The 27,480-nt window shown below is 48.7% G+C and overlaps 2 protein-coding genes across 3 annotated transcripts in view; both read right to left on the bottom strand.

Moving 5' to 3' along the window:
* Positions 1-138: 138 nt before the first annotated feature.
* On the bottom strand, positions 139-11,311 carry tapt1a (transmembrane anterior posterior transformation 1a). Of its 2 annotated transcripts, XM_084469470.1 has the most exons (14): positions 11,147-11,311; positions 10,414-10,544; positions 9,955-10,073; positions 7,777-7,939; positions 6,910-7,045; positions 5,821-5,918; positions 5,599-5,668; positions 5,035-5,115; positions 3,907-4,016; positions 3,455-3,514; positions 3,210-3,278; positions 2,430-2,506; positions 1,886-2,043; positions 139-1,756 (listed from the first exon to the last, which is right to left on the bottom strand). In XM_084469470.1, exons 1-14 carry the CDS (start codon positions 11,238-11,240, stop codon positions 1,368-1,370), a joined length of 1,755 nt encoding a protein of 584 aa, XP_084325596.1. In that variant the 5' UTR covers positions 11,241-11,311; the 3' UTR covers positions 139-1,367. The 2 variants fall into 2 exon arrangements, with proteins under 2 accessions (XP_084325596.1, XP_084325597.1); XM_084469471.1 differs by lacking the exon at positions 5,599-5,668 and having other exon boundaries at positions 5,821-5,889.
* A 595-nt stretch (positions 11,312-11,906) lies between these two features.
* ldb2a (LIM domain binding 2a) overlaps positions 11,907-27,480 on the bottom strand; it is an 18,036-nt gene continuing 2,462 nt past the window's right edge. The window contains exons 2-7 of the mRNA XM_084469167.1: positions 24,020-24,142; positions 22,664-22,747; positions 20,428-20,551; positions 18,888-18,941; positions 17,036-17,175; positions 11,907-14,131 (exon numbers count right to left, since the gene is read on the bottom strand). Of these exons, the coding sequence (XP_084325293.1) occupies positions 13,901-14,131; positions 17,036-17,175; positions 18,888-18,941; positions 20,428-20,551; positions 22,664-22,747; positions 24,020-24,142 (756 nt within the window). The 3' untranslated portion in view covers positions 11,907-13,900. The remainder of the gene's footprint in view (positions 14,132-17,035; positions 17,176-18,887; positions 18,942-20,427; positions 20,552-22,663; positions 22,748-24,019; positions 24,143-27,480) is intronic.

The raw sequence follows: 27,480 nt of genomic DNA, 5'->3' as shown, positions 1-27,480 counted from the left end.
TACTGACAGTATGACCTACCTGGTCTATCCACTAGGTTCTCTGTAGGCCTACTGGCAGTAGGCCTACGTGGTCTATCCAGTAGTTCTACCTGGTCTATCCTATCTGCAGAGCTCACAACACAAGAAATACCCTCAGAAAACAGGTCATAAAATCTGCTTTTATTAATTCAAACAAGTGCATTTGACACGATATAAAAACAATAAATTACTGTTGCAGCAGCAGAAATAACAAGGGCAGTGTACAGAGCAGGAATATTATTTTATAGATATCTCTTTAACTATATCTAGATAGAGATAACTCTATCTAGATCCATCACCTTCAGGTCCCGCCTCTCCTGTAGCACTCTTCTGATTGGTTAGATCCGGTTCAGATTGGTTAGATCCGGTTCAGATTGGTTCGATCCAGTTCTGTTTAGTTAGATCCGGTTCTAAAGCAGTTCCCAACATAAGGATTATTATAATCACAACTCAGAAATATAATCATCATTAGGCTTCAATGGAAGTAAATATTAAATAGAATCCCAAAATAAAACACCAGAATTCGCTGTTTAGAAATCCTAAGTGACCAAGATCACCATGGCAACAAGAACTCAGAAGGTAAGTCAACACTTTTCCTTCTTGTTAATGAACGTGGTCACCGTAGTGATAAGATACTGCATGGTCCCTCTAAAGTCTCTGGGTATAAAACTACTTCCTGTCTGTAGAAAAGTGATCCTGTACTTTGGCACATCGCCCCCTAGTGGACGTCTAAAGTGCTCGTCAAACATGAGGACTTCAGCTGCTACTCACACACTTCATATCAAAATCACATCTGATACTCCAGATATTGCTTTGAAGGTCTGAGCTGTGGACCAGGGAGAGAGCAGCATGTTGGGGGGGGGGGGGAAGAGGAGAGAGAGAGAGAGAGAGAGAGAGAGAGAGAGAGAGAGAGAGAGAGAGAGAGAGAGAGAGAGAGAGAGAGAGAGAGAGAGAGAGAGAGAGAGAGAGAGAGAGAGAGAGAGAGAGAAGCAGTGGGTCAAAGGAGCTGAAGGTAAAGAGGTTCTCACAGGAACCAGTGACAGCACGTGAAGCCTCCTCCTCCTCAGACCAGTAGAACCCATCAGTCAGGAACCTGGGGAGGAACCCGGGGGGGACCAGGAGAGGGGGTTGAATCAGGCTCTTCATTCAGAGCGTCTCCCCGCCAGGCGTCCGGTTTAAGGCGGTTTGGATCAGAACACTGGAGTCGGTCCTCAGACTGAAAGCTCTGAGAGCTTCCTGTTGAATAGAACATAGTAGAACGTTCCTTTTGTAGAACACGGAGTCCAGTGACAAGGTTTGTGCTGGACCCCCCAGTGGGCTGGACCCCCCAGTGGGCGGTTCTGGGCGGTCTAGTCGATGCGGTTCCCACAGATGGTGAAGCGGTCGATCTCCAACAGGTCCTTCTTGGCCCCTCTGTCTTGGAGGTCTGGTTCCGCCTCCTCGCTGGGGGAGGAGGGGCCCTCTGGGAGGGGAGGGGCTGGCGCGGGGGCCGTGTCGCTGGCCAGGGAGGGGCCGGGGTCGGGGTCGGGGGTGTGGTCAGGGGTGGCGGTGGGCGTAGAGAGGATGGTGGTGGTGGTAGTGGAGGAGGGAGGTGGGGGGCGGAGGTCAGTCCTGGGGGGGGGCTGGGTGGTCACTGAGGAGGAGGAGGAGGAGGAGCAGGAGGAGGTGGTCACTGAGGAGGAGGAGCAGGAGGAGGTGGACGTTGCTCTGCAGGAAGTAGCTAGGGTCTTGTCCACACCTGGAGAACCACAACATCACAGAGCAGAACATCAGATCATTCCTGTGGACAGATAGTCGATACAGGACACTGGCCTAGGTTACCTGAGGGGGCAGGACAAGGGTACCTGAGGGGGCGGGGACAGGGTACCTGAGGGGGCGGGGCTTGGCTCCTGGTCCGCTCTGCCTGGGGGCGGTCTGGGGGGTGCCGGGCGGTCAAACAGCTTGTCCTCCATCTTGGCTCTCTTGACGTAGACGCAGGACTTCCCCAGCAGCACGATGCTGTTCAGCACCTTGAGAGACACCAGGCTGGAGACCAGAACACATTTGTCAGTTACAGAGGGATACGCTACACCCACTCGGGTTAAACAGCTCTGGATAGTGACAGATGTTCTATACATTTACAGATTTGCTGTTATTTTCAGATGTTCTGTATATTTACAGATGGATACACTAAAACCACTCTGAAAATGCTGACATGTTCAACAGGTAAACACTGTAAAGCGTTTCAGCTCCGGTCCTTGTATTCAGTATTCTCTTTAAAGCAGCAGTAGAAGGTTCCACAGGGTTCTAGAGGGGTCTACAGGGGTCTTCTAGGTTCTACAGGGTTCTAGAAGGGTCTACAGGGGTCTTCTAGGTTCTACAGGGTTCTAGAGGGGTCTACTAGGTTCTAGAGGGTCCTAGAGGGGTCTTACCCAAGGTAGCAGAGGAAGACGCAGCAGTAGGCCAGAGCTCCCTGCACCTTCAGAGAACTCATCACCACCCGGATAAGCTGACAGGACGGAGAACACAGGTCAGCACCACAACTCAATGCAATGCAACGCAACTCAATGCAACTCAACACAACTCGCCCCCTTGCAGCAAAAAAGAAGATTAAAAAAATAAGTAAATAACTAGAAATGAATATTTAGGGGATTCATTTTCCTATGATTGTTGTAGGCCAAAAGTCAACCATTGTATTGTATATGCCATGAAAAAGTTTTTTTCAACGTGAACATCTCGCAACATCTCAACATCTCAACATCTCGCATCGCGAGACTATCCTGGCGCCTATTTTCTGAGCGCAGTAGCCTTTTTTCAGAGAAAAAACCCTGAGCTTATATTGTTTTTTGCTGCAGGTAGGGTAGGGTCTAGGGTAGGGTCTGTAGGGCTAGGGTCTGTAGGGCTAGGGTCTAGGTTCTGTAGGGTCTAGGGTTAAAGTCTGTAGGGTAAGGGTCTAGGGTTAGTGTCTGTAGGGTGAGGGTTAGGGTCCAGGTCTATGTCTTGGGTCTGTTGGGTTAGGGTCCAGGTTTAGGGTTAGGGTCTAAGGTCTGTAGGGTTAGGGTCCAGGTCTAGGGTCTGTATGGTTAGGGTCTAGGATTAGGAAGCTCTATCAGGATTATATTACGTTTGCAATCTCAACTGGTCTTCCTGTCTGTCATCATATATGGGCGGGGCTACATGTGTGATTGACAGGTTAGAGAGTGGGTTCTCACCAGGACAGCGAGAGGGAGGGGGATGAAGCCCATCCTCCGGGCCACGGAATCACTGTAGTCTGTGTAGGCCTACACACACACACACACACACACACACACACACACACACACACACACACACACACACACACACACACACACACACACACACACACACACACACACACACACACACACACACACACTGAGATGCAGAACATTAGGATGAAGATGGTGTAGTGAGGAGGAGGATGGAGGTCACCTACGTTCTTTTGCCGGCTGCTGACCAGTTCAAAGGCCAGACTGGCGCGGTACTCACTGTAGACCTAGAGGAGGAGGAGAGAGGAGACAGTCCTAATTTAAACACGATGGGAAGTAAATACGGAGGTGCAGAGGGGCATGGCAGTAGGGGGCGTGGCAGTAGGGGGCGTGGCAGCAGAGGGGGGTGACAGTAGGGGGCGTGGCAGTAGGGGGCATGGCAGCAGAGGGGCGTGACAGTAGGGGGCGTGGCAGCAGGGGGCGTGACAGTAGGGGGCGTGGCAGCAGGGGGCGTGGCAGTAGGGGGCGTGACAGTAGGGGGCGTGACAGTAGGGGGCGTGGCAGCAAGGGGGCGTGGCAGCAGAGGGGCGTGGCAGTAGGGGGCATGTCAGCAGAGGGGGGGGCTCTCCAGGTGGTCAGAACTGGTCTCTGCAGGTGTGTTGGGGGGTCGTGGTCTTACGTCGGCGGTGATGTCGTTGAACTTGGTGATGAAGGCGTGCTTGATGATGTCGACAGCCACCTCCGAGGTGATCACCATGACGACGTCGGGACACAGAACCCACAGGTGCTCTGGAGACAACACATTAACAATAGTTTCATTTGACCTACATTATTTAATTACAAACTAGTTATTTAGTAGAGATCCATGTCATTAAGGAGCAGGTAGGGGTCACCTGCTTCACTCTAGGGTTAGGGGTCACCTGCTCTACTCTAGGGTCAGGGTCTGGGGTCACCTGCTCTACTCTAGGGTCAGGGGTCACCTGCTTCACTCTAGGGTTAGGGGTCACCTGCTCTACTCTAGGGTCAGGGTCTGGGGTCACCTGCTCTACTCTAGGGTCAGGGGTCACCTGCTTCACTCTAGAGTTAGGGGTCACCTGCACTACTCTAGGGTCAGGGTCTGGGGTCACCTGCTCTACTCTAGGGTCAGGGGTCACCTGCTCTACTCTAGGGTCAGGGGTCACCTGCTCTACTCTAGGGTCTGGGGTCACCTGCTTCACTCTAGGGTCAGGGGTCACCTGCTTCACTCTAGGGTCAGGGGTCACCTGCTCTACTCTAGGGTCAGGGGTCAGGGGTCACCTGCTTCACTCTAGGGTCAGGGTCAGGGGTCACCTGCTCTACTCTAGGGTCAGGGGTCACCCACATCGTCTTTTTCTTGATTGTGATCAGAGCAATCACAGTTTGGAATTTCCCCCCTGGGGATCAATAAAGTATTTATCTATGATCAATGTCCACCTGCTCACTGCGTGTCCGCTCATTTATAAACGTCACTGTTTTTACTTCAGCTGCAAGTGTGTGTGTCGCTAGTTTTGTTGCTTACTGTGTTAGCGACCAGCTGCTACCTACGGACCATTGTTGCTGCTAAACAACAAAATAGGGATAACATACTTCTCTTTATCCTAAACAGAATGTTTCCATTAAAAGAAAAAAAAAAGATGGAGCTACTTTCACCCAAGGGAAATTTTGAACCGAAAAATGTGAATGCCGAACTAGCTGAGAGGGTTAGGGTTAGTCCCTAGCTGAGAGGGTTAGTCCCTAGCTGAGAGGGTTAGTCCCTAGCTAAGAGGGTTAGTCCCTAGCTGAGAGGTACCTGGGTTCCAGGAGAACTGCTCCATGTTCCGCAGACAGACGATGATCAGCAGAATGTAGTTGGTGAAGCGTTCCTTGATGTCTAGAAAGAGGACAGCAGCAGACACAGCATCACACCAGGAGACCTCTCTCTCTAGAGCCGACACTGTGTTCAGAGGACCTCTGTCTCTAGAGCTGACACTGTGTTCAGAGGACCTCTGTCTCTAGAGCTGACACTGTGTTCAGAGGACCTCTGTCTCTAGAGCTAACACTGTGTTCAGAGGACCTCTGTCTCTAGAGCTGACACTGTGTTCAGAGGACCTCTGTCTCTAGAGCTAACACTGTGTTCAGAGGACCTCTGTCTCTAGAGCTGACACTGTGTTCAGAGGACCTCTGTCTCTAGAGCTAACACTGTGTTCAGAGGACCTCTGTCTCTAGAGCTGACACTGTGTTCAGAGGACCTGTCTCTAGAGCCGTACTGTGTTTAGAGGACCTCTCTTTCTCTCTGTATATCTATATATATATATAGTATCTATATCTATATCTTTATATATATATATATATATATATATATATAGTATCTCACCACTGTTGGACATCTGGAAGAGGTTGTTCTTCTCAAACTTCTTGAAGACACTTCCTTTGATCTCCACAAACTGAGGCAGGAAACACTCATCATCATCATCATACGGTGTGTGTCACATATCAGTCTCTCTACCGTGGCCCGCCCTCATAGGGGTTAGTAAGTAGCGTGGTGAACACTAACCCCTATACACAGGGGTTAGTAGTTGGCGTGGTGAACACTCACGTTGTTGGACATCATGATGGTGAGCAGCGACTTGTTGTGCGAGTTGAACGCCACGTTGAGCGTGGAGGCCTGGACCATGATGAGGAGGGCATGGAGGACTGAGCGCTCAGGAAGACACAGGGACGCACACACACACACACACACACACACACACACACACACACACACACACACACACACACACACACACACACACACACACACACACACACACACACACACACACACACACACACACACACACACACTAATCCTAGCTAACACCCTCCACTCCTTAATCAGGGTTTAATTAATACTAATCCTACCACCCTCCACAATGCACTGAACTGGAGTGATATGATGTACTACTGGTAGGGGTTGGACAGTAGAGAGACAGGTCCCTAAGGAGCAGGTAGGGGTTACACAGTACAGAGATAGGTCCCTAAGGAGCAGGTAGGGGTTAGACAGTACAGAGACAGGTCCCTAAGGAGCAGGTAGGGGTCAGACAGTACATAGACAGGTCCCTAAAGAGCAGGTAGGGGTTAGACAGTACAGAGACAGGTCCCTAAAGAGCAGGTAGGGTTTAGACAGTACAGGGACAGGTCATTAAGGAGCAGGTAGGGGTTAGACAGTACATAGACAGGTCACAGGTAGGGGCAGGTAGGGGTTAGACAGTACAGAGACAGGTCCCTAAAGGAGCAGGTAGGGGTTAGACAGTACAGACAGGTCCTTACGGAGCAGGTAGGGGTTAGACAGTACAGAGACAGGTCCCTAAGGAGCAGGTAGGGGTCAGACAGTACATAGACAGGTCCCTAAAGAGCAGGTAGGGGTTAGACAGTACAGAGACAGGTCCTTACGGAGCAGGTAGGGGTTAGACAGTACAGAGACAGGTCCTTACGGAGCAGGTAGGGGTTAGACAGTACAGAGACAGGTCATTAAGTAGGGGTTAGACAGTAGAGAGACAAGTCGTTAAGGAGCAGGTAGGGGTTAAGGCATCTTGCTCAAGGATGCCTACAGGTAGACTGTACCCTAACCCTCAGCCTAACCCTAACCCATACCCCTAACCCTCAGCCTCAGCCTAACCCTGGCCCCCCTGTCCCCAGAGGATACAGACGTAGCAGACGGCCATGCAGAAGTGTGGGAGGACCCCGATGCTGTCCCTCTTGCGCTCCTTGGGCTCCGTGGCCGTCCAGTAGAGTGCGTCCAGGATGTCCTGACCGAAGGACGAGAAGAGCCGGTCCGCCACCTGGAGACAGGAAGTAGAGCTACAGGAAGTACCCTTAGAGCTACAGGAAGTACCCGTAGAGCTACAGGAAGGACTGAAACCAACAGCCAGTACACTTAAACCAAAAGGGAGTCATCTCCTGCGTCTAGACATCAGAACCTGAGTCTAATAGTTAATAGGAAGGGGCGGGACAAACTGGGGAGTCATGATGCTTAAGAGCCAATGAAATAACACCAGGAGGCTGGGGTTAAAATGGAGGCTAGGCTAGGCTACCTCCAGCGTGTTGTAGAGGGTTAGGGGCAGCTGTGGCCTACTGGTTAGGGCTTCGGCCTCGAAACCAAAGGGTTACTGGTTCCAGTAGGAAAAATGTGGGCGGGGGAAGTGGTTGAGCACTGCTCTCCCATGCCCACAACCACGGCCGAAGTGCCCTTGAGCAAGGCACCTAACCCCTCACTGCTCCCCGAGTGCCACTGTAGCGGCTCACTGCTCTGGGTTAATGGGTGCTTCACCTCACTGTGTGTTCATTGTGTGCTCAGTGTGTTTCACTAATTCACAGGTGGGATAAATGCAGAGACCAAATTCTTTGTATGTGTGAGCATACTTAGCCAAAAAGCTGATTTACATTTACGTTAGGGCTAGGCTAGGCTACCTCCAGCATGTTATAGAGAGCTAGGGCTAGGCTACCTCCAGGAAGTTGTATAGGGCTAGGCTAGCTCCAGCATATTGTAGAGGGCAAGGCTAGGCTAGTCTACCTCCAGCATGTTGTAGATGATGTAGAGCTTGATGACTGACTGGCCCCTGATCAGGTGGTACATCATGGCGTAGTCCACACAGGTCATCATGGAGAAGCAGAGCAGCAGGATGAGACCCTTCAGCACGTCACACACCTGGGCCGGCTGCAGCACACGGGACCCACTGACACACACACACACACACACACACACACACACACACACACACACACACACACACACACACACACACACACACACACACACACACACACACACACACTTAAGCTTCAATATGTCCAAAGAAGCCTTCCCATATTGTTTCAATACTTAACATTTGTATAAATATATACATTTAAAAATATCCAAAAATAACCAAATTTAACCTAACCCTACATCATGCACCCAACCTAATCCTAAACTAACCCTACATCATGCACCTAACCCTTACTCTACATCATGCAGCTAACCTTAACCTAACCCTACATCATGCACCCAACCCTAACCTAACCCTACATCATGCATGGCGGGGGGCACAGATGTTGTGGTGATATGGGATGGATGCATCTATCTGTATAATTATATTATATATTTATTTATATATCTCTAGATATATAGATATACAGATAGATCTATACATCTCTAGATATATAGAACTATCTGTATATCTATAGTGTCAGTTACAACATCATCAGTTAGAAGAGGTCAGGGTTAGTTAGAGGAAGTCAGGATTAGTTAGAGGAGGTCAAGTAGGTCAGGGTTAGTTAGAGGAGGTCGGGTTAGTTAGAGAAGGTCAGGGTTAGTTAGAGGAGGTCGGGGTTAGTTAGAGGAGGTCAGGGTTAGTTAGAGGAGGTCAGGGTTAGTTAGAGGTGGGCCCCTACATACACCATCCAGAAGGTTGATGAGTCCATTAGTCCTCAATCTCAATCTAATCCATCCATGAGATCCCGACCCTGAGTGGGCCATGGGGGTTGGATGGAAATCCCGGGGAGGACTTCCCGAGCCCGGAAGCTGTACCCTAGCCTACTGGCACATAGCTCCTTTAAAGAGCCCCTATTTCAGCCCCTATCATGATGCTGGTAAGCCATTCCAGACCAACATACCAGCCTACCCAGTGGGCAATCTGGTCCACTGAACCAGCACACCTGCAGCTCGTTGACCCTGACCTGCAGCTTGTTAACCCTGACCTGCAGCTCGTTCTTGTTGACCTGCAGCTTGTTGACCTGCAGCTCGTTAACCCTGACCTGCAGCTCGTTAACCCTGACGAACTTTCAGCTCACCAACCTGTCTCTAAAAGAGGGTAAAACAAGATGTCCTCATGTAGTCTGGCTACCTGTGCAGCAGAACCCAGAGTTTACCCCCAACATGTCCCTCTAGACTCATCTGTAGGGACTAAATCCCTCTGGACTACATGAGTACCTCTTCTGAGACATCGGTATACTTCATGTGTCATCGTATATTATGTCGTATATTGTTCCACCCCCTGGTACCGGGCCTGTTTCCATGCTAACGTTCCTGGTACCATGGCCTGTTGCCATGGTTATAGTCGCTGCAGATAGCCAGTTTCTTCTAATTATCTCCATCATTCATAACAAATTAAGTTTGGATCATTTAAGATCTTAGTGCTGAATGACAGAGCTGACTTTAGTGTCTGGTGTGACGTGAACGCAGGTGAGATGATATGGGGGCGTGGCTGATGACATCATCAGGTATGGGCCAAGCTGGGGTGAGGATGGGCGGGGTGTGACATCGCCAGGAGGACGTGAGGTCATACCTGTTTCTCCTGCAGTAGGGACAGGTGTGAGGCCTACAGGGAGAGGAGCAGGGCGGTCATCACACACCGTTAGGGAGGGGACTGATTGGCTGACATCCTTCCTGGACCTCCCACTCAGCGTTCAAAACCAACACTCGCCCCCCGGGGAGCTCCTCTACAGACAGCTGCTGCTCTGGAGCAGCTCTGTCTTACGGTAGAACGGAGAACCGGACTCTAAGCTCCAGGAACCGGCTTAGAGGTATTAGAGATTTTTTTTTATATTCTAGGGATCAAATAAGGATCTGAATATAAATATTCCAGTTTTCCATAGTTTGGGATTCTAATACTCAGAATGTATGTGTGTGTGTGTGTGTGTGTGTGTGTGTGTGTGTGTGTGTGTGTGTGTGTGTGTGTGTGTGTGTGTGTGTGTGTGTGTGTGTGTGTACCGGGCTCCACAGCAGGGCAGCGTCACCACTCTCAGCAGGGCCAGCAGCATGCGCAGCGGCAGCAGAGTGAAGACGTACAGGAAGGCGTCCAAACACAGGAAGAAGCCGAACACCATCAGCTGCAGGGGTGAGGGTTCACCCGCACATCAACATCATTAGGGGGTTCACCCTCACATCAACATCGTTAGGGGGTTCACCCTCACATCAACATCGTTAGGGGGTTCACCCTCACATCAACATTGTTAGGGGGTTCACCCTGTCTGTCAGTATGTCTGTCTTTCAGTACATCTGTCTGTATGTCTGTATGTCAGTACGTCTGTCTGCACACGTCTCTAGACAATATCATCCAGAGCTCACAACACAGGACAGCTCAGAAGAGCCCAACAGACAGAGGAGGAGGAGGACGTGGAGGAACAGAACCTCCACCAGGAGGTGGAGGTGGTTTGGGTGGAGGCTTACCTTCTCCAGCTCCTTGGGGATCCTCATGCAGGTGTAGACCTTCTCTCTCCGCTCTCTGAACTGAGCCTCGTTGTGCTCCAGGAAGTAACCTCTGGTGAGCTCAGCGGACAGGAAGTGGGCGAGGGACGGGTCTGAGACACACACACACACACACACACACACACACACACACACACACACACACACACACACACACACACACACACACACAGAGATCACAGCAGAGCTATTGTCTGTTCCAGCCTAGAACTGGGAAACAGAGTGGTTCAACCATAAACTACTGGAGAATTAATACTATATAAACTTTATAAACGATATACTCAATATCAAGGCAATATTCTCTCCTCTAACGCGTCCAACTGTCTAATAAAAGAGGAATTAATTTAGTTATGTAATGAATCCGTTTATTAACACTAATAAATATGTACTGCTAGGAACTCTGGGAAGTTCCGGAGATGTCAACAAAACAGACAAAACAGCTGTTGGGTCAGGCTAACCCCTGAACCAGTGGGATGTTCAGACCTCTCAGCGGACCTCCACGCTGCTCGGCGGGGAGAGGCTCGTCTAACCCGGGAGAGGCTCGTCAAACCCGGGTTAGAGAGGCTTCTCTTAACCGGGAGAAGCTCGTCTAACCCGGGAGAGGCTCGTCTAACCCGGGAGAGGCTCGTCTAACCCGGGAGAGGCTCGTCTAACCAGTGAGAGGCTCGTCTAACCAGTGAGAGGCTCGTCTTACCCGGGTCCCTTCGCCGCTCCCTCCGGACGGCGTCCAGGTCGTAGAACCCGAGGTTCTCCGGGAGGCCGGGGGCCACACCGGTCTGACCCGACATGGTGACGTCTTCCCACGGACGTTTCTGTCTCCTTTTCCCACTGTCCGCTTCTCTGGAGCCCAACGAGGCCGCCATCTTACCGCCGCGTCACCGCTACGTCATCACTCCGAGGACAACAACACAGCCCCGAATAATAAATAATAAATAATCATAATGGGAATAAAGTTAATCATCTTACTGATATACATGATCACAAACATTGAGCAATCATAATTATATTCATTCTTCCAAACCTCTTAGTGGATGAGTTTGGATACAGTTGGATACAGTTTACTCAGTTTAGCCTGAATATGGGCTGGAATGTGTTATTATATCACACATTGGTTTACTGTAACGAACTGTAATGTATTTGATAACCGCCATCAATACGATTGTGCTTATAATAACGACATCATTATTATTACCAGATTCACCAGTGCCAACGTTATGGATTGCGTCATTAGGTCGATGCAGTCTCTGTGTTCACCACACAGTGGCGTCACCGTTCCACCGTCAGAACCCTAATGACCCTGATGCCCTAATGAACCCGAACAGAGGAAACCTCGTCTGAGGACCTTGATTGTAAAATAGATTCTAAGCTTATTTTACTCGCCGCTCAAAACAACAAATATGCCACACATTACGATGTAGGAAATTAAGCCAGTAGGCCGGGTTTGTAAGGTTTATTAGAACACGTAGTGGTAAAGCATACACACCAGACATCTGACATAAACACCTCTGCTATATCCTGTACAAACGTCACACTGGGCTCAACATGTTTAGAAATGGTCGCTTCCTTACAAATGCACAAATAAATACTCATTATCTTCAAATGTAGAAAGACATCGTCCACCTTCAGACCAGAGTCCACCAGAAGACCAGAGTCCACCAGAAGACCAGAGTCCACCAGAAGAAGGAATAGATGGAGAACCAAGAAAACAAAGAGGGATTCACACCTTTCTGAAGCACTGGGTTGCATCTCTGCCAGCCGCGACCTATCCTGAGACCAGCCAGTAGACCGGGCTACCAGGGTGGGACTGGTCCTACTGGGATCCAGTAGACTTGTCTACCAGGGGGCTTTGGTACTGGTCTGCCAGGGTCCTCTGGTAGTGCTGGTCTACCAGGGGGCTTTGGTACTGATCCTGCTGGGATCCAGTAGACTGGTCTACCAGGGGGCTTTGGTACTGGTCTAGCTATGGATTAAGATGGGACAGATGTTTTGGCAGATGCTGCTCCAGCCTACAGAAATGAGAAGAAAGGCCAGTGGTGAAGAACCACCACCGGCCAGATGACCACAGTGTCTGGTGGAGTCAGGAGAACCTCCTCTATGTAGAGACAGGAAAACCTCCTCTATGTAGAGACAGGAGAACCTCCTCTATGTACAGACAGGAGAACCTCCTCTATGTACAGACAGGAGAACCTCCTATATGTACAGACAGGAGAACCTCCTCTATGTACAGATAGGAGAACCTCCTCTATATAGAGACAGGAGAACCTCCTCTATGTAGACAGGAGAACCTCCTCTATGTACAGACAGGAGAACCTCCTCTATATAGAGACACAAGAACCTCCTCTATGTAGAGACAGGAGAACCTCCTCTATGTACAGACAGGAGAACCTCCTCTATGTATAGACAGGAGAACCTCTATATAGAGACAGGAGAACCTCCTCTATGCACAGACAGGAGAACCACCTTTATGTAGAGACAGGATAACCTCCTCTATATACCAAGCTACTAAGCTCTCCCAAACACCACCAGACACACAGATGGATGTGCTTTGAAAAATTTCACATATAAACCCAAAATACTTTTATAAAATCATGCAGGAAATGTTGTAGAGCCTCAGCTGGTTGAAGATACTGGAGCAAGGATCACGTTCAGAAGATCTTTTTCAGAAGATCATGTTCATGTTCAGAAGATCTCATTCAGAAGATCTCGTTCAGAAGATCTCATTCAGAAGATCTCATTCAGAAGATCTCGTTCAGAAGATCTCATTCAGAAGATATCATTCAGAGGATCTCGTTCAGGAGATCTCATTCAGGAGATCATGTTCAGGTTCAAAAGATCTCATTCAGGAGATCCTGTTCAGGAGTTCCCTGTTCAGGAGATCCTGTTCAGGAGATTTCGTTCAGGAGGTATGGTCATGTTCTGGGAAGTCAACATGGAGGACTCAGTGTCTCGCTGCTGTGGAGAATTACAACATGGTGCAATGGATCAGAAAATAAGCAAAATACCAACAGACTATAAACACAATTCAAGATCTGCTTGAATTCACAACATGGGCGATAAAACACCAGCGTCCGTGGAGCTGAAGTCCAGAGACGGGAACAGAGACAGGCCACTGAGTTTCCAATAAAAATGCAAATGTATTCAACAGGGTCTTAGTCGGCCTGCGATGCAGAAACACAACTGAAGCCACGCCCCTCAGGGTGGCCATGTGACCTGCAGATCCACCAATCACATGGGCCGGCTTTTCTATAGTCTCAAAAGTTCCTGGAGGGAAATGTCCAAGAGATTCTTTACAAAACGTTCTGGTTCCGCCGGGTAGCTTCACGCAGGAGCAGACAGGAAGAAGTCTCATGGGGGGGTATTGCTGCCAGCTGGTCCTCTGGAGGGGTGTCAGACGGACCTCCTCTGACACTAGACTAACTCTCTGATACCAGAGGTTACTGGGAGGGGGCTACTGGGAGGGCTGGGGGCCGGCGGTCTCGGGCTTGGTGTCCTGGGGGGGGTGGGCCTTGGAGCCCCAGGGGCTGTTGTTCCCCAGGGCGGGGGAGCCGCTGAAGTCGTCCTCGTCATCCAGGCCGTTGGACGCGTCGTACTGCGTGTTCTCCAGACGCGTGATCAGACGCTCGTCCTCGTCGCCGAACTCCCCCCCCATCAGGGTGGGCTCGCCCACCACCATCACATCCTGAGGGAGGAGAACACACCAGTTAGGACCAGTTACGAACAATTAGGACCAGTTCAGACCAGATGAGACCAGTTAGGACCAGATGAGACCAGATGAGACCAGTTAGGACCAATTAGGACAAGTTAGAACCATTTAGGACCAGTTAGGACCAGTTCAGACCAGATGAGACCAGTTAGGACCCCTCAGACCAGATAAGACCAGTTAGGGCCAGGTCAGACCAGATAAAACCTGTTAGGACTTCTTTGGACTAATTCAGACCTGATTGGACCACTTCAGTTTAGGGCATACTAATTAGACTGGTTTAGTTTAGTTTGTACTAGTTTAGATCAGTTATAGTTTATATCAGTTCTGACTTGTTCAGACCAGTTAGGATCAGTTTAGACTTTTTCTAATCCAGAGAAGAACAGTTTCCGAACAGTAAAGAACAGAACATACCAGTTTATAGTCTTAATACAGGCCAGTCCCGACAATTTTCTACCAGTTAATACACAGTTTAAACACACAAATGCACACGCACACAATCCTATGAGATGAAGATGAAGAGGATGGTGGGAGACCCGGCCATCAATAAACCAACACTCTTATCCTTAATAAGCCAAATTAATGAAGGAGAGCTTTTCAGCTAAATGACTGAATATCCACACTGATTTGTCAATTAGCATAGCTTATTAACTCATTAGCTCGGAGCGTGCTGATTGCTAACAGGTCCATCGTCACCATCTGGTCGGGGAGGAGGTCTGCCAGACCCCCCCCCCCTCCTCCCACTACCCTCTCAGACCTCCATGCTAACATGCTAACAGCCTGTGGCTGGCCAGGGAGTGCCGCGCGTGCTAATTGTTAGCTAATGATAAACATCTACTTGTCCACACAGCGCAGTGCTGTGTTAGTGGTGTGCGGCTAGCGTTGTGCTGTTAATTAGGAGGAATCCTACAGAATCCTAAATTGTTAAACATTGTGGGAATAATTTTTCTCTCTCTCTCTCTCTCTCTCTCTCTCTCTCTCTCTCTCTCTCTCTCTCTCTCTCTCTCTCTCTCTCTCTCCATTAGGGGGAGCTGTTGGTTCAGCGTGAACTCAGTACAGAAGGGTTTGAAATCGAGAAGCTAAGTACACTCTGTGTACTGTTTATATGAAGCCTTTCGGTTAGCAGAACCTAACTTATTAGCATTGATAGAGCTCTTATATAGATATTATATATATACATACTTACTGTCTCTATTGTTCTCTACCGTCCACCATAACTTCACTCTGCTGGTCTTTTTTATTAAATTCATTCCATTTTCATTTCATCTATTTATATACATCATACATTTGATTGTATTTCCTATGTATGGCGATCCAAGCATTCTTATAGTATATATACATAGATATATATATGAATATATTTAAATATCAATATATCTAAATATCAATATATCTAAATATCAATATACATATATCAAGATGAATATATATAAGTATGAACGCATAAATATGAATAAATATTAATATGAATATATATAAATAAGAAAGAGGATGTTAGTAGAAGTGTCTCTGGGGAACCCTTCACTTCAACCTAATACCAGTACCCTCTTCCTGTCCGTGTCCTGTAGGGGGCACTGTTACACAGTAGTGTAAGGGGGCTCCCCCCTCCTCCCCTCTCCTCCTCCTCCTCTTCCCCCCCTCGGCCCGTGAGGGGGAGGAGGAGGGGAGGAGGGGGAGGAGCCGCTCCTCATTGCTATGGGGCTCACGTAGGCTGCTGTTCCGCCACAAACGAACAACTTCTCAGACAAAGACGCCAACCCAGCAACATATGTAGCGTAGCATATTGCTAGCACAGCATCATATGTAGCATAGCATGTTGCTAGCACAGCATGTTGCTAGCGCAGCTCCAGACACACCTGACATGTAGCGTGTGTCCACGGACGTGTGTGTGTGTGTGTGCGTGGGTTGATTTTGTGTTGTGTGTGTGTGGGAGGGGTATGTGTGTGTGTGTGTGTGTGTGTGTGTGTGTGTGTGTGTGTGTGTGTGTTATTCAGATACAGATGATAATGAGGGCGGGCTCTGGGCCAAACTGTTTCCTGTTTATGAAGAGTTTATGAGAGAAGGAGAGAGAGAGAGAAGGAGGGAGAGAAGGAGAGAGAGAGAAGGAGAGAGAGAAGGAGAGAGAGAGAGAGAGAAGGAGAGCGAGAGAAGGAGAGAGAGAAGGAGAGAGACAGGGAGAGAAGGAGAGAAGGAGAGAGAGAAGGACAGAGAGAGAGTGAGAGAAGGAGAGAAGGAGAGAGAGAAGCAGAGAGAGAGGAGAGAGAGAAGAAGAGAGAGGGAGAGAAGGAGAGGAGGAGAGAGAGAAGGAGAGAGAAAAGGAGAGGAGATAACGAGAGAAGGAGAGAGGGAAGGAGAGAGAGAAGGAGAAGGAGAGATAGAAGGAGAGACAGAGAAGGAGAGAGAGAAGGAGAAAGAGGAAGGAAGGAGAGGAGGAGAGAGAGAAGGAGAGAGAAAATGAGAGAAGGAGATAATGAGAGAAGGAGAGAGGGAAGGAGAGAAGGAGAGAGAGGGAAGGAGAACTCCTCCAGGTTCGTTAGTGTTAATCAGTTAATCAATCAATAATGCTCGCTACTGACCACTAGAATGAGTGTAAAATAAGTAAGTACTATCTAATATCTTTTCATAATAAGGACTTATTATGAATGGGATAACTCTATTATTCATGTTTAGTACTACTATAGTTCACACTAATGGATGAAGGGAAGTTGTAAACCAGTGAGCTGTTAGCTTAGCATTAGCGCCACAGTCCACGCTAGATTTAGAATTTTTTAGATAGAAATTTTCAGTATATAGATGCACTAGAGAGAGCAGGAAGTGACCTACAACAGAGCCGGAAGTGACCTACACCAGGAAGAGGGGGAGGGGCTTGATGCTTACAGGTACCTGACTGGAGAGGCTGAAATTGGAGGCGGGGCTTCTCTTTTTCCCAGCAGCCCCGGCGGCGCTGTTGGCGCTGCTGGCCGAGTTCTTCCTTTTCCTCCTCTTGGTGGCGGGGGGACGGGCCGGTTCAGCCTTAGCCCGACCTGACATCACATGACCAGAGCATCAATAACATGACATAACATAACAAGACCAGAGCATGAATAACATAACATAACATAACATGACCACAGCATGAATAACAAAACATGACCAGAGCATTAATAACATGACGTAACATGACCAGAGCATGAATAACATGACATAACATGACTAGAGCATGACCAAAGCATTAATAACATGTCCAGAGAATGAATAACATAACATGATGAGAGCATAAATAACATGACGTCACATGACGAGAGCATGAATAACATGACATAACATGACCAGAGCATGACCAAAGCATTAATAACATGTCCAGAGCATGAATAACATGGCATAACATGACCAGAGCACGAATAACATAACATAACATAACAGAGAGAGGGGGAGAGGGCTGGGTGGGGGAGGAGAGGAGAGGGCTGGGTGGGAGAGGAGGGGGGAGGAGAGGAGAGGGCTGGGTGGGGGAGGAGGAGGGAGAAGAGGAGAGGGCTGGGTGGGGGAGGAGGGGGGAGGAGAGGAGAGGGCTGGGTGGGAGATGAGTGGGGAGGAGAGGAGAGGGCTGGGTGGGGGAGGAGGAGGGAGAAGAGGAGAGGGCTGTGTGGGGGAGGAGGGGGGAGGAGAGGAGAGGGCTGGGTGGGAGAGGAGGGGGGAGCGGAATGGTTCAGAGCTGGGGGAGGTTAGGGGTGGGGGAATGGTCTGGAGGTGTAGGGGGAGGTGAGATGAGGAAGAGAGGGGGGAGGGAAGGAGGTGAGATGAGGGAGAGAGGGGGGAGGGGAGGAGGTGAGATGAGGGAGAGAGGGGGGAGGGGAGGAGGTGAGATGAGGGAGAGAGGGGGGAGGGGAGGGGGGAGAGAGGGGGGAGGGGGGCAGTAATAACAGCAGAGCAGATAGAACCACTGTGGTCACAACAAGCATGGGGGCACACACACACACACACACACACCTACAGACAGCTAGACAAATAGACAGACAGACAGGAGGACAGACAGAAAGACAGGAGGACAGACAGACAGACAGACAGGAGGAGGACAGACAGACAGACAGACAGACAGGAGGACAGACAGGCTCCTCACTTTAGTCACAGTGTAATTATCAGGTTTGCATTATTAATACTATTGTAATGATATATGGTAATAGATATAATATATACAGTTGTTATTGATTCATGTCCTTCTCTGAGAACTGAGTGGAGCATTCATGACAATCGCCCCAAAACCGGGAGTCCCCTAACACCCCCCCTGATACCAGACCCCCCAGACCCAGACCCCAACTAGACCCAGACCCCAACCAGACCCAGACCCAGACCCCAACCAGACCCAGACCCCAACCAGACCCAGACCCAGACCCCAACCAGACCCAGACCCCAACCAGACCAAGACCCAGACCCCCCAGACCCAGACCCCCCAGACCCAGACCCAGACCCCAACCAGACCCAGACCCCCTAGAACCAGACCCCCAAGACACAGACCCAGACCCCCAGACCCAAAGCCCCCAAAACCCCCAGACCCAGACCCCAACCAGATCCAGACCCTCCAGACCCAGACCCTGCAGACCCAGACCCAGACCCAGACCCCCTAGACCAAGACCCAGACCCCCCAGACACAGACCCAACATGCCCCCAGGGGTTCTATCTAACCTACGTACATATCAAACCCACCACCCCATCACACATAACCCCCACAATACTGTTTTAGAACTATGGAAATAATCACCTTTTTTGTGACTTGTGGGGAATATTTCGGTTTTGAAGTTCTGCGGGTGTCCAGCTGTGGAACCAAGAGCAGGAGTCAGTGGAAAGAGAAGATGATAGTTTGGTTCTTTACCTTCTTTAGAACGTCAGGTAGGAGAAGCTGAACTAACGAAACCACCGGTGAGCTTTAAAGGCTCAACGTGAAACGGAAACTAAGATGACTCTACTACTCCCCTAAACCATGACTCTACTCTCTCAGGTCTGTAAACCATGACTCTACTCTCTCAGGTCCCTAAACCATGACTCTACTCTCTCAGGTCCCTAAACCATGACTCTACTCTCTCAGGTCCCTAAACCATGACTCTACTCTCTCAGGTCCCTAAACCATGACTCTACTCTCTCAGGTCCCTAAACCATGACTCTACTACCTCAGGGTCTCCTGCTCCCTAAAGACCTCCATGATGAGATGTTTGAAGCTAAACCAGCAGATCCTCATGGAGAAGCCACTGGCGGTTCCTGGGGAGAGAGCGGTGCTGTTCACCCCCTCACAGGGACGTGATTTAAATGTCTTTGGGAGCAACAAGCGATAACTGAGTCTCACAACAAGGCCTGTGGTACTGGGCGTCCCCTCTTGACCCCTGACCCCCGCTGTGTCGCTGACAGACAGCTGGGGTAAAGCTATTGTCCACTTCTGCTGTCCTAAAGCGCCTTCCTTCCACGCTCAAATTGTGACGCACTAAAATCACTTCCATTTCCACCAAAAACAGAACTTATCGGAGTGTAAATACATCAGAGTTTCCTTCCTGCTGAAACTCAGAGCGGCTTCCTGTCCGGAGAAGAATAGCAGGAAGTGAGCTCCTGCAGATAAGGGTCGGAGCGTCCAGAAGAATCTCAGTTTGGGATGAGGGGGGGGGGGGGGTGGGGGGTGATGCGGGGAGGTAACAAGTCAACCACACCACAAATATTTTCATCCCAAAGCCGACAAATAAAACCAAAACAGAAAAGGCTGAATGAGCACTCAGTCTGACCTTTGGACTTTGAAACCAATTATTTTTATTATTTGGCCTCCGTCCAGTTAATCTGAATAAAGTGTGACCAGAGGTCTGTTCAGCGCTGTGATAAACACTGACTCCACAGACACAAGCTGAAGATGAATCCTAAGACAACATCTCCTCTGACTCCACCCCCTCCTAGCCTCTTGACTCCTCCCCCTCCTAGCCTCCTGACTCCTCCCCCTCCGGACTCCAGCTTATAATCAAAGTGTAACGAGAGGCTCACACCTCGAGGCCGCAGCCTCTGATGGGTCTGAGGTCAACCAACAGCGCAGCTAGAGGAGGAACCTGACCCGGACTCTGGGGACCACGAGGTCTACCTGACCCTGGGGGACCACGAGGTCTACCTGACCCACTAGGGAACCACTAAGTCTACCTGACCCACTAGGGGACCACTAGGTCTACCTGACCCCCTAGCAGGTCCTGGGGGACCATGAGGTCTACCTGATCCACTAGGGGACCATGAGGTCTACCTGACCGACAAGCACGACCTGGGGGAGGTCTACCTACCTGGGGGAGCCACCATGCGCTGCCATTTCTGGAACAGGCAGGTCTTCAGGCAGTCCCGCGGGCTCAGGTTGTAGGACTTGTGTCTGGACATCAGCTCCTGCATCGGCTCCAGGATGACGCAGAGCTGAAATACAGAACCAGGGTCAGACACAAGCACAGAGAACAAGGAACCCATGAGACCCACCAGACCCACCAGACCCACCAGACCCATGGACCACAGAACCACCAGACCCACCAGACCCACCAGACCCATGGACCACAGAACCACCAGACCCACCAGACCCACCAGACCCATGGACCACAGAACCACCAGACCCACCAGACCCACCAGACCCATGGACCACAGAACCACCAGACCCACCAGACCCACCAGACCCATGGACCACAGAACCACCAGACCCACCAGACCCACCAGACCCATGGATCACAGAACCACCAGACCCACCAGACCCACCAGACCCATGGACCACAGAACCACCAGACCCACCAGACCCACCAGACCCATGGACCACAGAACCACCAGACCCACCAGACCCACCAGACCCATGGACCACAGACCCACCAGACCCACCAGACCCATGGACCACAGAACCACCAGACCCACCAGACCCACCAGACCCATGGATCACAGAACCACCAGACCCACCAGACCCACCAGACCCATGGACCACAGAACCACCAGACCCACCAGACCCACCAGACCCATGGACCACAGAACCACCAGACCCACCAGACCCATGGACTACATGTTGGGCTGACTACATGTTAAGATGGCAGAGGACCAGATCCTCTGGTTCAGAAGTCATTGTTGCAGGAGACACTAAAACAACACCAGCCATATGCTAGCTCTCTCTCTCTCTCTACCTCTCTCCCTGTCTCTCTGTCTCCCTCTCTCTCTCCATGTCTCCCTCTTTCCCTCTCCCTGTCTCTTTCTCTGTCTTGTTATAATAAGAATTTACGGTATTTCACAATTACAAGACTCAGTGGGGTGCGTTCATTAATGTTATGCTAATTCTCTCTTTCCAATTAATTCCATTCGCTCGTCCCGAGTCGCCCTGCACCCACCTCGCTCGCCCTCTCCACTCCTCCCACTTCTCTCCCCTCCCTCCCTCGCTCCTCTCCCCCCCCCACCCTCTATATCGCCTGCCTCACTCTCATCTTGCTCGCCCCCCCACCCTCCCTCCCCCCCTCCCTCCCCCTGTTGTGCTGTGGGGTGGAGATGCTAGCTGTCAGTCTGCCGCCAAACCAGAGAAATAATGAGGAAATATACAGAGAGAGAGAGAGAGAGAGAGAGAGAGAGAGAGAGAGAGAGAGAGAGAGAGAGGGCGACAGAGAAAAAAAGACAGAGAGAGAGAGAAAGAGAGAGAGAGAGAGAGAGAGAGAGAGAGAGAGAGAGAGAGAGAGAGAGGGAGGGAGAAAGATAGGTAGAGAGAGAGAGGGGGAGAGAGAGGGAGAGGGAGAGAGAAAGGGAAGAGAAAATAGGAAGAGCAAAAGATAGGGAGAGAGAGAGCAAAATATAGGAAGAGAGGGAGAGAGGGATATTAAAGAGGGAGAAATAGGGAGAGAGAGAGGAGAGAGAGAGAAAGAGAGAGAGTCTCTCTTCTGCCTCTGTTGCCCACGCTGTATTTAAATGAACTCACCGACCACCAAGCCTGGAACATCTCACAACCAAACACACACTGTTATAACCACAACACAACCTCAACATACTGTTATAACCACAACACAACCTCAACACACTGTTATAACCACAACACAACCTCAATACACTGTTATAACCACAACACAATCTCAACACACTGTTAATCACAACACACCACCAGTATAATGTTATAACCACCAATACATTGGATCTATACAGTTATGTATATACATATATGTATACACTACCTCTGTATTATAATCATATAATATTAATATTCTATATTCTATGTTCTATATATATATTCTATATTATATATCTTACCTGGAGGTAGTTGTTAGTGTGTATATATGTGTATATATGTATCTATATGTATATATGTGTATATATATATATATATATATATATATATATATATGTATATATGTATCTATATGTGTATCTAGATATATATATGTATATATATATATCTATATGTATATCTAGGTATATGTATATAGATATATATATGTGTGTGTGTATATATTTGTATATATGTGTATATATGTATCTATATGTTTATCTAGGTATAGCTATAATGTGATGTGTCCTCACCCGGAGGTAGTTGAGCGTGAAGCTGGTCAGTCCCATACGTGTGATGTTCTTGGAGAGCTGCTCCAGGACCTGGGGCTCCTGGGCCTGAGGGGAGAACCAGGATCACACCAGGATTACACCAGGTCTAGAACCATGATCACACCAGGATTACTCCAGGTCTAGAACCAGGATCACACCAGGATTACTCCAGGTCTAGAACCAGGATTACACCAGGATTACACCAGGTCTATAACCAGGATTTCACCAGGATAACACCAGGTCTAGAACCAGGGTCACACCAGGATTACACCAGGATAACACCAGGTCTAGAACCAGGATTACACCAGGATTACACCAGGTTTAGAACCAGGATTACACCAGGTCTAGAACCAGGATCACACCAGGATTAGAAAGACACACACACATGTTCCCCACAACATGATAAAAAGCATCATAAATTCTAAATTTCAGTTTGCTTTTAGTTTTCTCGCTATTAATATTATCATTATTATTATTGTTATTTGTATTATTATCAGATTAATTCCCTTAAGCTATTAGTAGTTAGCGAGCTGATATTTAAACTAGCCTTCATTCGTTTTCTTGCTTTGGCTCTGTTTTAAAGGTGCGTTCATGCTTTGGCTCTGTTTTAAAGGTGCGTTTGTGCGTTCTGGTGATAACGAGACAGCTCGCCAGTGATGACGGTCACGCTTACACGTGTTCCCGACAGTGACAGTGACCGATCATGTGCACTGCGTTGGGAATCTAAAAGTTATTCAGGGGTTTTTTATCCGATAAAAAATAGTCAGAACTAAACAGAACTTAGTAGGATCAATTTCAAGTTTGCATGCCTTTATTTCCTTGTAGCTGTATCACCTACTATCCTTTTGCTTTTATTTATGAGAAGCACATTGTACCAGTGCCACTGTATGGAAGGCTACACTTGCCCTTATCTAGAGCTGGTTTACCAGTACACAACGTTTAAAACTGAGCAAAGTCGATGCCAACAGACGGTTACAACGTCAATCAATAGTAAAATATGTGATATGATGGTTGATTCTTCTTGAGTAAAACTTTCATGTTACGTCATGTTCACGCGTCACTAGTAAACCATACATCACCAACTGGGCAACTCTGTTAACAAAATCTGGCCCCGAACGGAAGTAGAATGATCAGACCGTCATGAGGTGTTGTTCACGAGAACTTTCCGACGTCGTGAAAATGTTTTCCCCATAATTCCCAGCGATATGAACGCACCATAAGTAATCGGTCGCGTGTTGATGATGTCACAGTGTTGATGACGTCACTGTGTGATGACGTCACCGTGTTGATGATGTCACCGTGTTGATGATGTCACCGTGTGATGATGTCACCACTCACGTGCATGGCCAGGACACTGCGCGGCACCAGCTCCCGGTACTGCCGGATGGTGAAGTGCCAGGTCCGGATCCTCATGAGGTCGTCGAAGGAGAACTCCAGGATCAGCCGGCCCTCCGTGCTCACCTGATAACAGGGAGAAGCACATTAGCTCACAGCTACAGGCTAATACCACCTGATAACAGGGAGGAGCACATTAGCTCACAGCTACAGGCTAATACCACCTGATAACAGGGAGGAGCACATTAGCTCACAGCTACAGGCTGACACCAGGCTACATGCTAATACTCAGCTAGGAGAATGTACCAGGCTAAATGCTAATACTCACAGAGCTGCTAACCCTAACCCTGCTATAAGGTATGCATTACAAGATTCTACAGAATCTCACGCCAGCGAAAACCCAAAAGTTGGCAGCCCTGTACTCAGCTAGAGGATAATACACTGTTACCTACTGATACTCAGCAAGAGGCCAATACACGATCACAGGCTTACTCACAGCTAGAGGCTAATAGCCAGCTACATGCAAACACTTAGAAAAAGGCTAATAAATAGTTATATGCTACCTCACAACTAGACGCTAATACCCAGTACATCATGACAAAATAGGGCTAATACACATCTAAATGTTAACACATAACTACACAGCTATCTGTTAGAAACTTATACCTTGCTACATGCCGACACATAACTACATGCTACTACATAGTTTTACACTAACTCACAGCTAGGTGCTACCAAGCAGCTACATAGGCTACTGAAGCCTCGCTATAATGCTAATCCCAGAAACAGTCTAACACCCAGATAAATGCTATCGACATGCTAACAGAATCAAAAGCAGCAGTAGCTTGTTAGAACAGCATCACTGCCATAGAATGCTGCACGGTTAGCTGTGGTGGTGGAGAGGGGTGGAGGAGTTAGCGCTGTTAGCTGTGGTGGTGGAGATGGGTGGAGGAGTTAGCGCTCTTAGCTGTGGGGGTGGAGATGGGTGGAGGAGTTAGCGCTGTTAGCTGTTGGTGGTGGAGAGGGGTGGATGAGTTAGCGCTGTTAGCAGAATTAGCAGCTAATTATGCTGAATTTATTGGCTCTTATGCAGCCTGAAATAACAAAATACTGGACTACATCTAAACACAGAGAGAGAGAGAGAGAGAGAGAGAGAGAGACATAGGGAAAGGCTAATAAACAGGTTTTTGGCCCTTCAGCTGAATTCAGGGTTGGCCTCCACGCTTCTCCTCAGTTTGGTTGCTGTGACAACCGGGGTGAGAGACGGAGAAGCGAGCAAAATAAAAAAGAATCTGCTGATTAGTTGGCATGGCAACGGCAAAGATGTAATCCCACCAGACTCACTCTAATCAATGCCCCCAGAGACACACACACACACACACACACACACACACAACACACACACACACACACACACACACACACACACACACATACACACACACATACACATACACATACACATACACATACACACACACACACACACACACACACACACACAAACATACATTCACCCTACTCTGTTCGTCTCAACCCCTCAGCCTACTCTCACCCCTTCACCTTACACTCACCCTCTCATCCTACACTTACCCCTTCACCTTACACTCACCCTACACTCACTCCATCACCTTACACTCACCCTCTCACCCTACACTCACCCTCTCACCTCTCACCCTACACCCACCCCTTCACCTTACACTCACCCTCTCATCCCTCACCCTACACCCACCCCTTCACCTTACACTCACATACACTCACCCTCTCATCCCTCACCCTATACTCACCCTCTCACCCCTCACCCTACACTCACCCCTTCACCTTACCCTCACCCTCTCACACCTCACCCTACATTCACAGCATTAAGGTGTCTGCTGCTTCAGAAACGCACAGTAGTAGTAAAGTGTAAAGTGAAAAGTGTAGTAAAGTGTAGTAAAAACTTCATGCTACTGGTAGCTTAGCATCTTATCTGTAAGCTAATTTAGAGGGTTATCACATCAGGCACAGTCCTCACACACTTCAAACAAAGTATATAATCCTCCACTAAACACATCCTCTATTAACTAAACTGCTGACCTTCCTATTGTTCAGTATTTTAAATATTTCTTTAACTGACGGGTTGAAGGGTTAGACGAAAGCATATGTACTTCTTTTGGGTACTATAATATATATATATATATATATATATATATATTTATAAAACAGGGGGCCTAAATCAAGCGATCTGATTGGTTCCCAACCGTTGTATATTGAGCGTATACACACAGCTATGACGCCCGTTCAGTTTACAGAGTTCAGTATCACTCCGCGCCTAACTCTAACTGTTGTTTATGTATATATAAAAGCGATAGCGTAGTTCACTGAAGCCTAAAAAACATGTTGATTGCTGGAGAGGGTGGAAATGTTGTAAAGCAATAGGCACACGGTCGGCAATTTAGCCTACTATCGAGTTCGAGTGAACTCGATAGAAGGCTAAATTGCCGGCGAACCAAGCTACCGTCTTTAGCCTAGCCTTCTCTCTGAAGGGCGCTACAGTGTGTTGCATAGCAACCGCCGTACACTTTGCCGGCAGCCAGGAGGGACTACTTTTTTGTATTCGTTAAAAAAAATGCTTTTCCGACTTTCTAGCTTTTCAAAATTGAGGGTGTCTATGACTTTCATTTCGCCATATTTACGTAACCGTTTTATAAAAGCAATAGATCACTTCAGTCAGTGATATACGGTCATTATACCACAGTGAAGGGGGTCGCCGCCCCTCCGCTGCGCGTCGGGACGGACAACGCCCCTTAACTGTGGTATAATGAGCGTATACCACGGCCTGTCGTGATCTATTGCTTAAATATATAGTATAGTATAATATGAGCTCAGCACCAGCAGAGAGCGAGTAGTAGTGGTAGTAGTAGTAGTATAGTAGTAGTAGTGGTAGTGCTATAGTAGTGTAGTAGTATAACAGTATATTAGTATAACAGTATATTAGTATAGTAGTAGTAGCAGTAGTATAGTAGTAGTAGTGTAGTAGTAGTAGTATAGTAGTAGTATAGTAGCATTATAGTAGTATAGTAGTAGCATAGTAGCAGTAGTAGTAGTATAGTAATATAATTCATTTATTAGTAGTATATTAGTACTAGTATAGTAGTAGTAGTAATACTACTGTTGTTGTTGACTGAACTGTAACCCCACCCCAGCTAACACCAACATGACCAGGGTCAGGGTGGCGCAAGGCATGCTGGGTAGTGACCAGGGTCAGGGTGGAGCAAGGCATGCTGGGTAGTGACCAGGGGGTCAGGGTGGAGCAAGGCATGCTGGGTAGTGACCAGGGGGTCAGGGTAGAACAAGGCATGCTGGGTAGTGACCAGGGGGTCAGGGTGGAGCAAGGCATGCTGGGTAGTGACCAGGGGGTCAGGGTGGAGCAAGGCATGCTGGGTAGTGACCAGGGGGGTCAGGGTGGAGCAAGGCATGCTGGG

Source organism: Micromesistius poutassou, assembly GCF_964030765.1.
Source record: "Micromesistius poutassou genome assembly, chromosome: 6".
In the NCBI taxonomy this organism is placed as follows: Eukaryota; Metazoa; Chordata; class Actinopteri; order Gadiformes; family Gadidae; genus Micromesistius; species Micromesistius poutassou.
The sequence above is the reverse complement of the archived record's forward strand: the minus strand, read 5'-3'. Positions and strand labels throughout refer to the sequence as shown.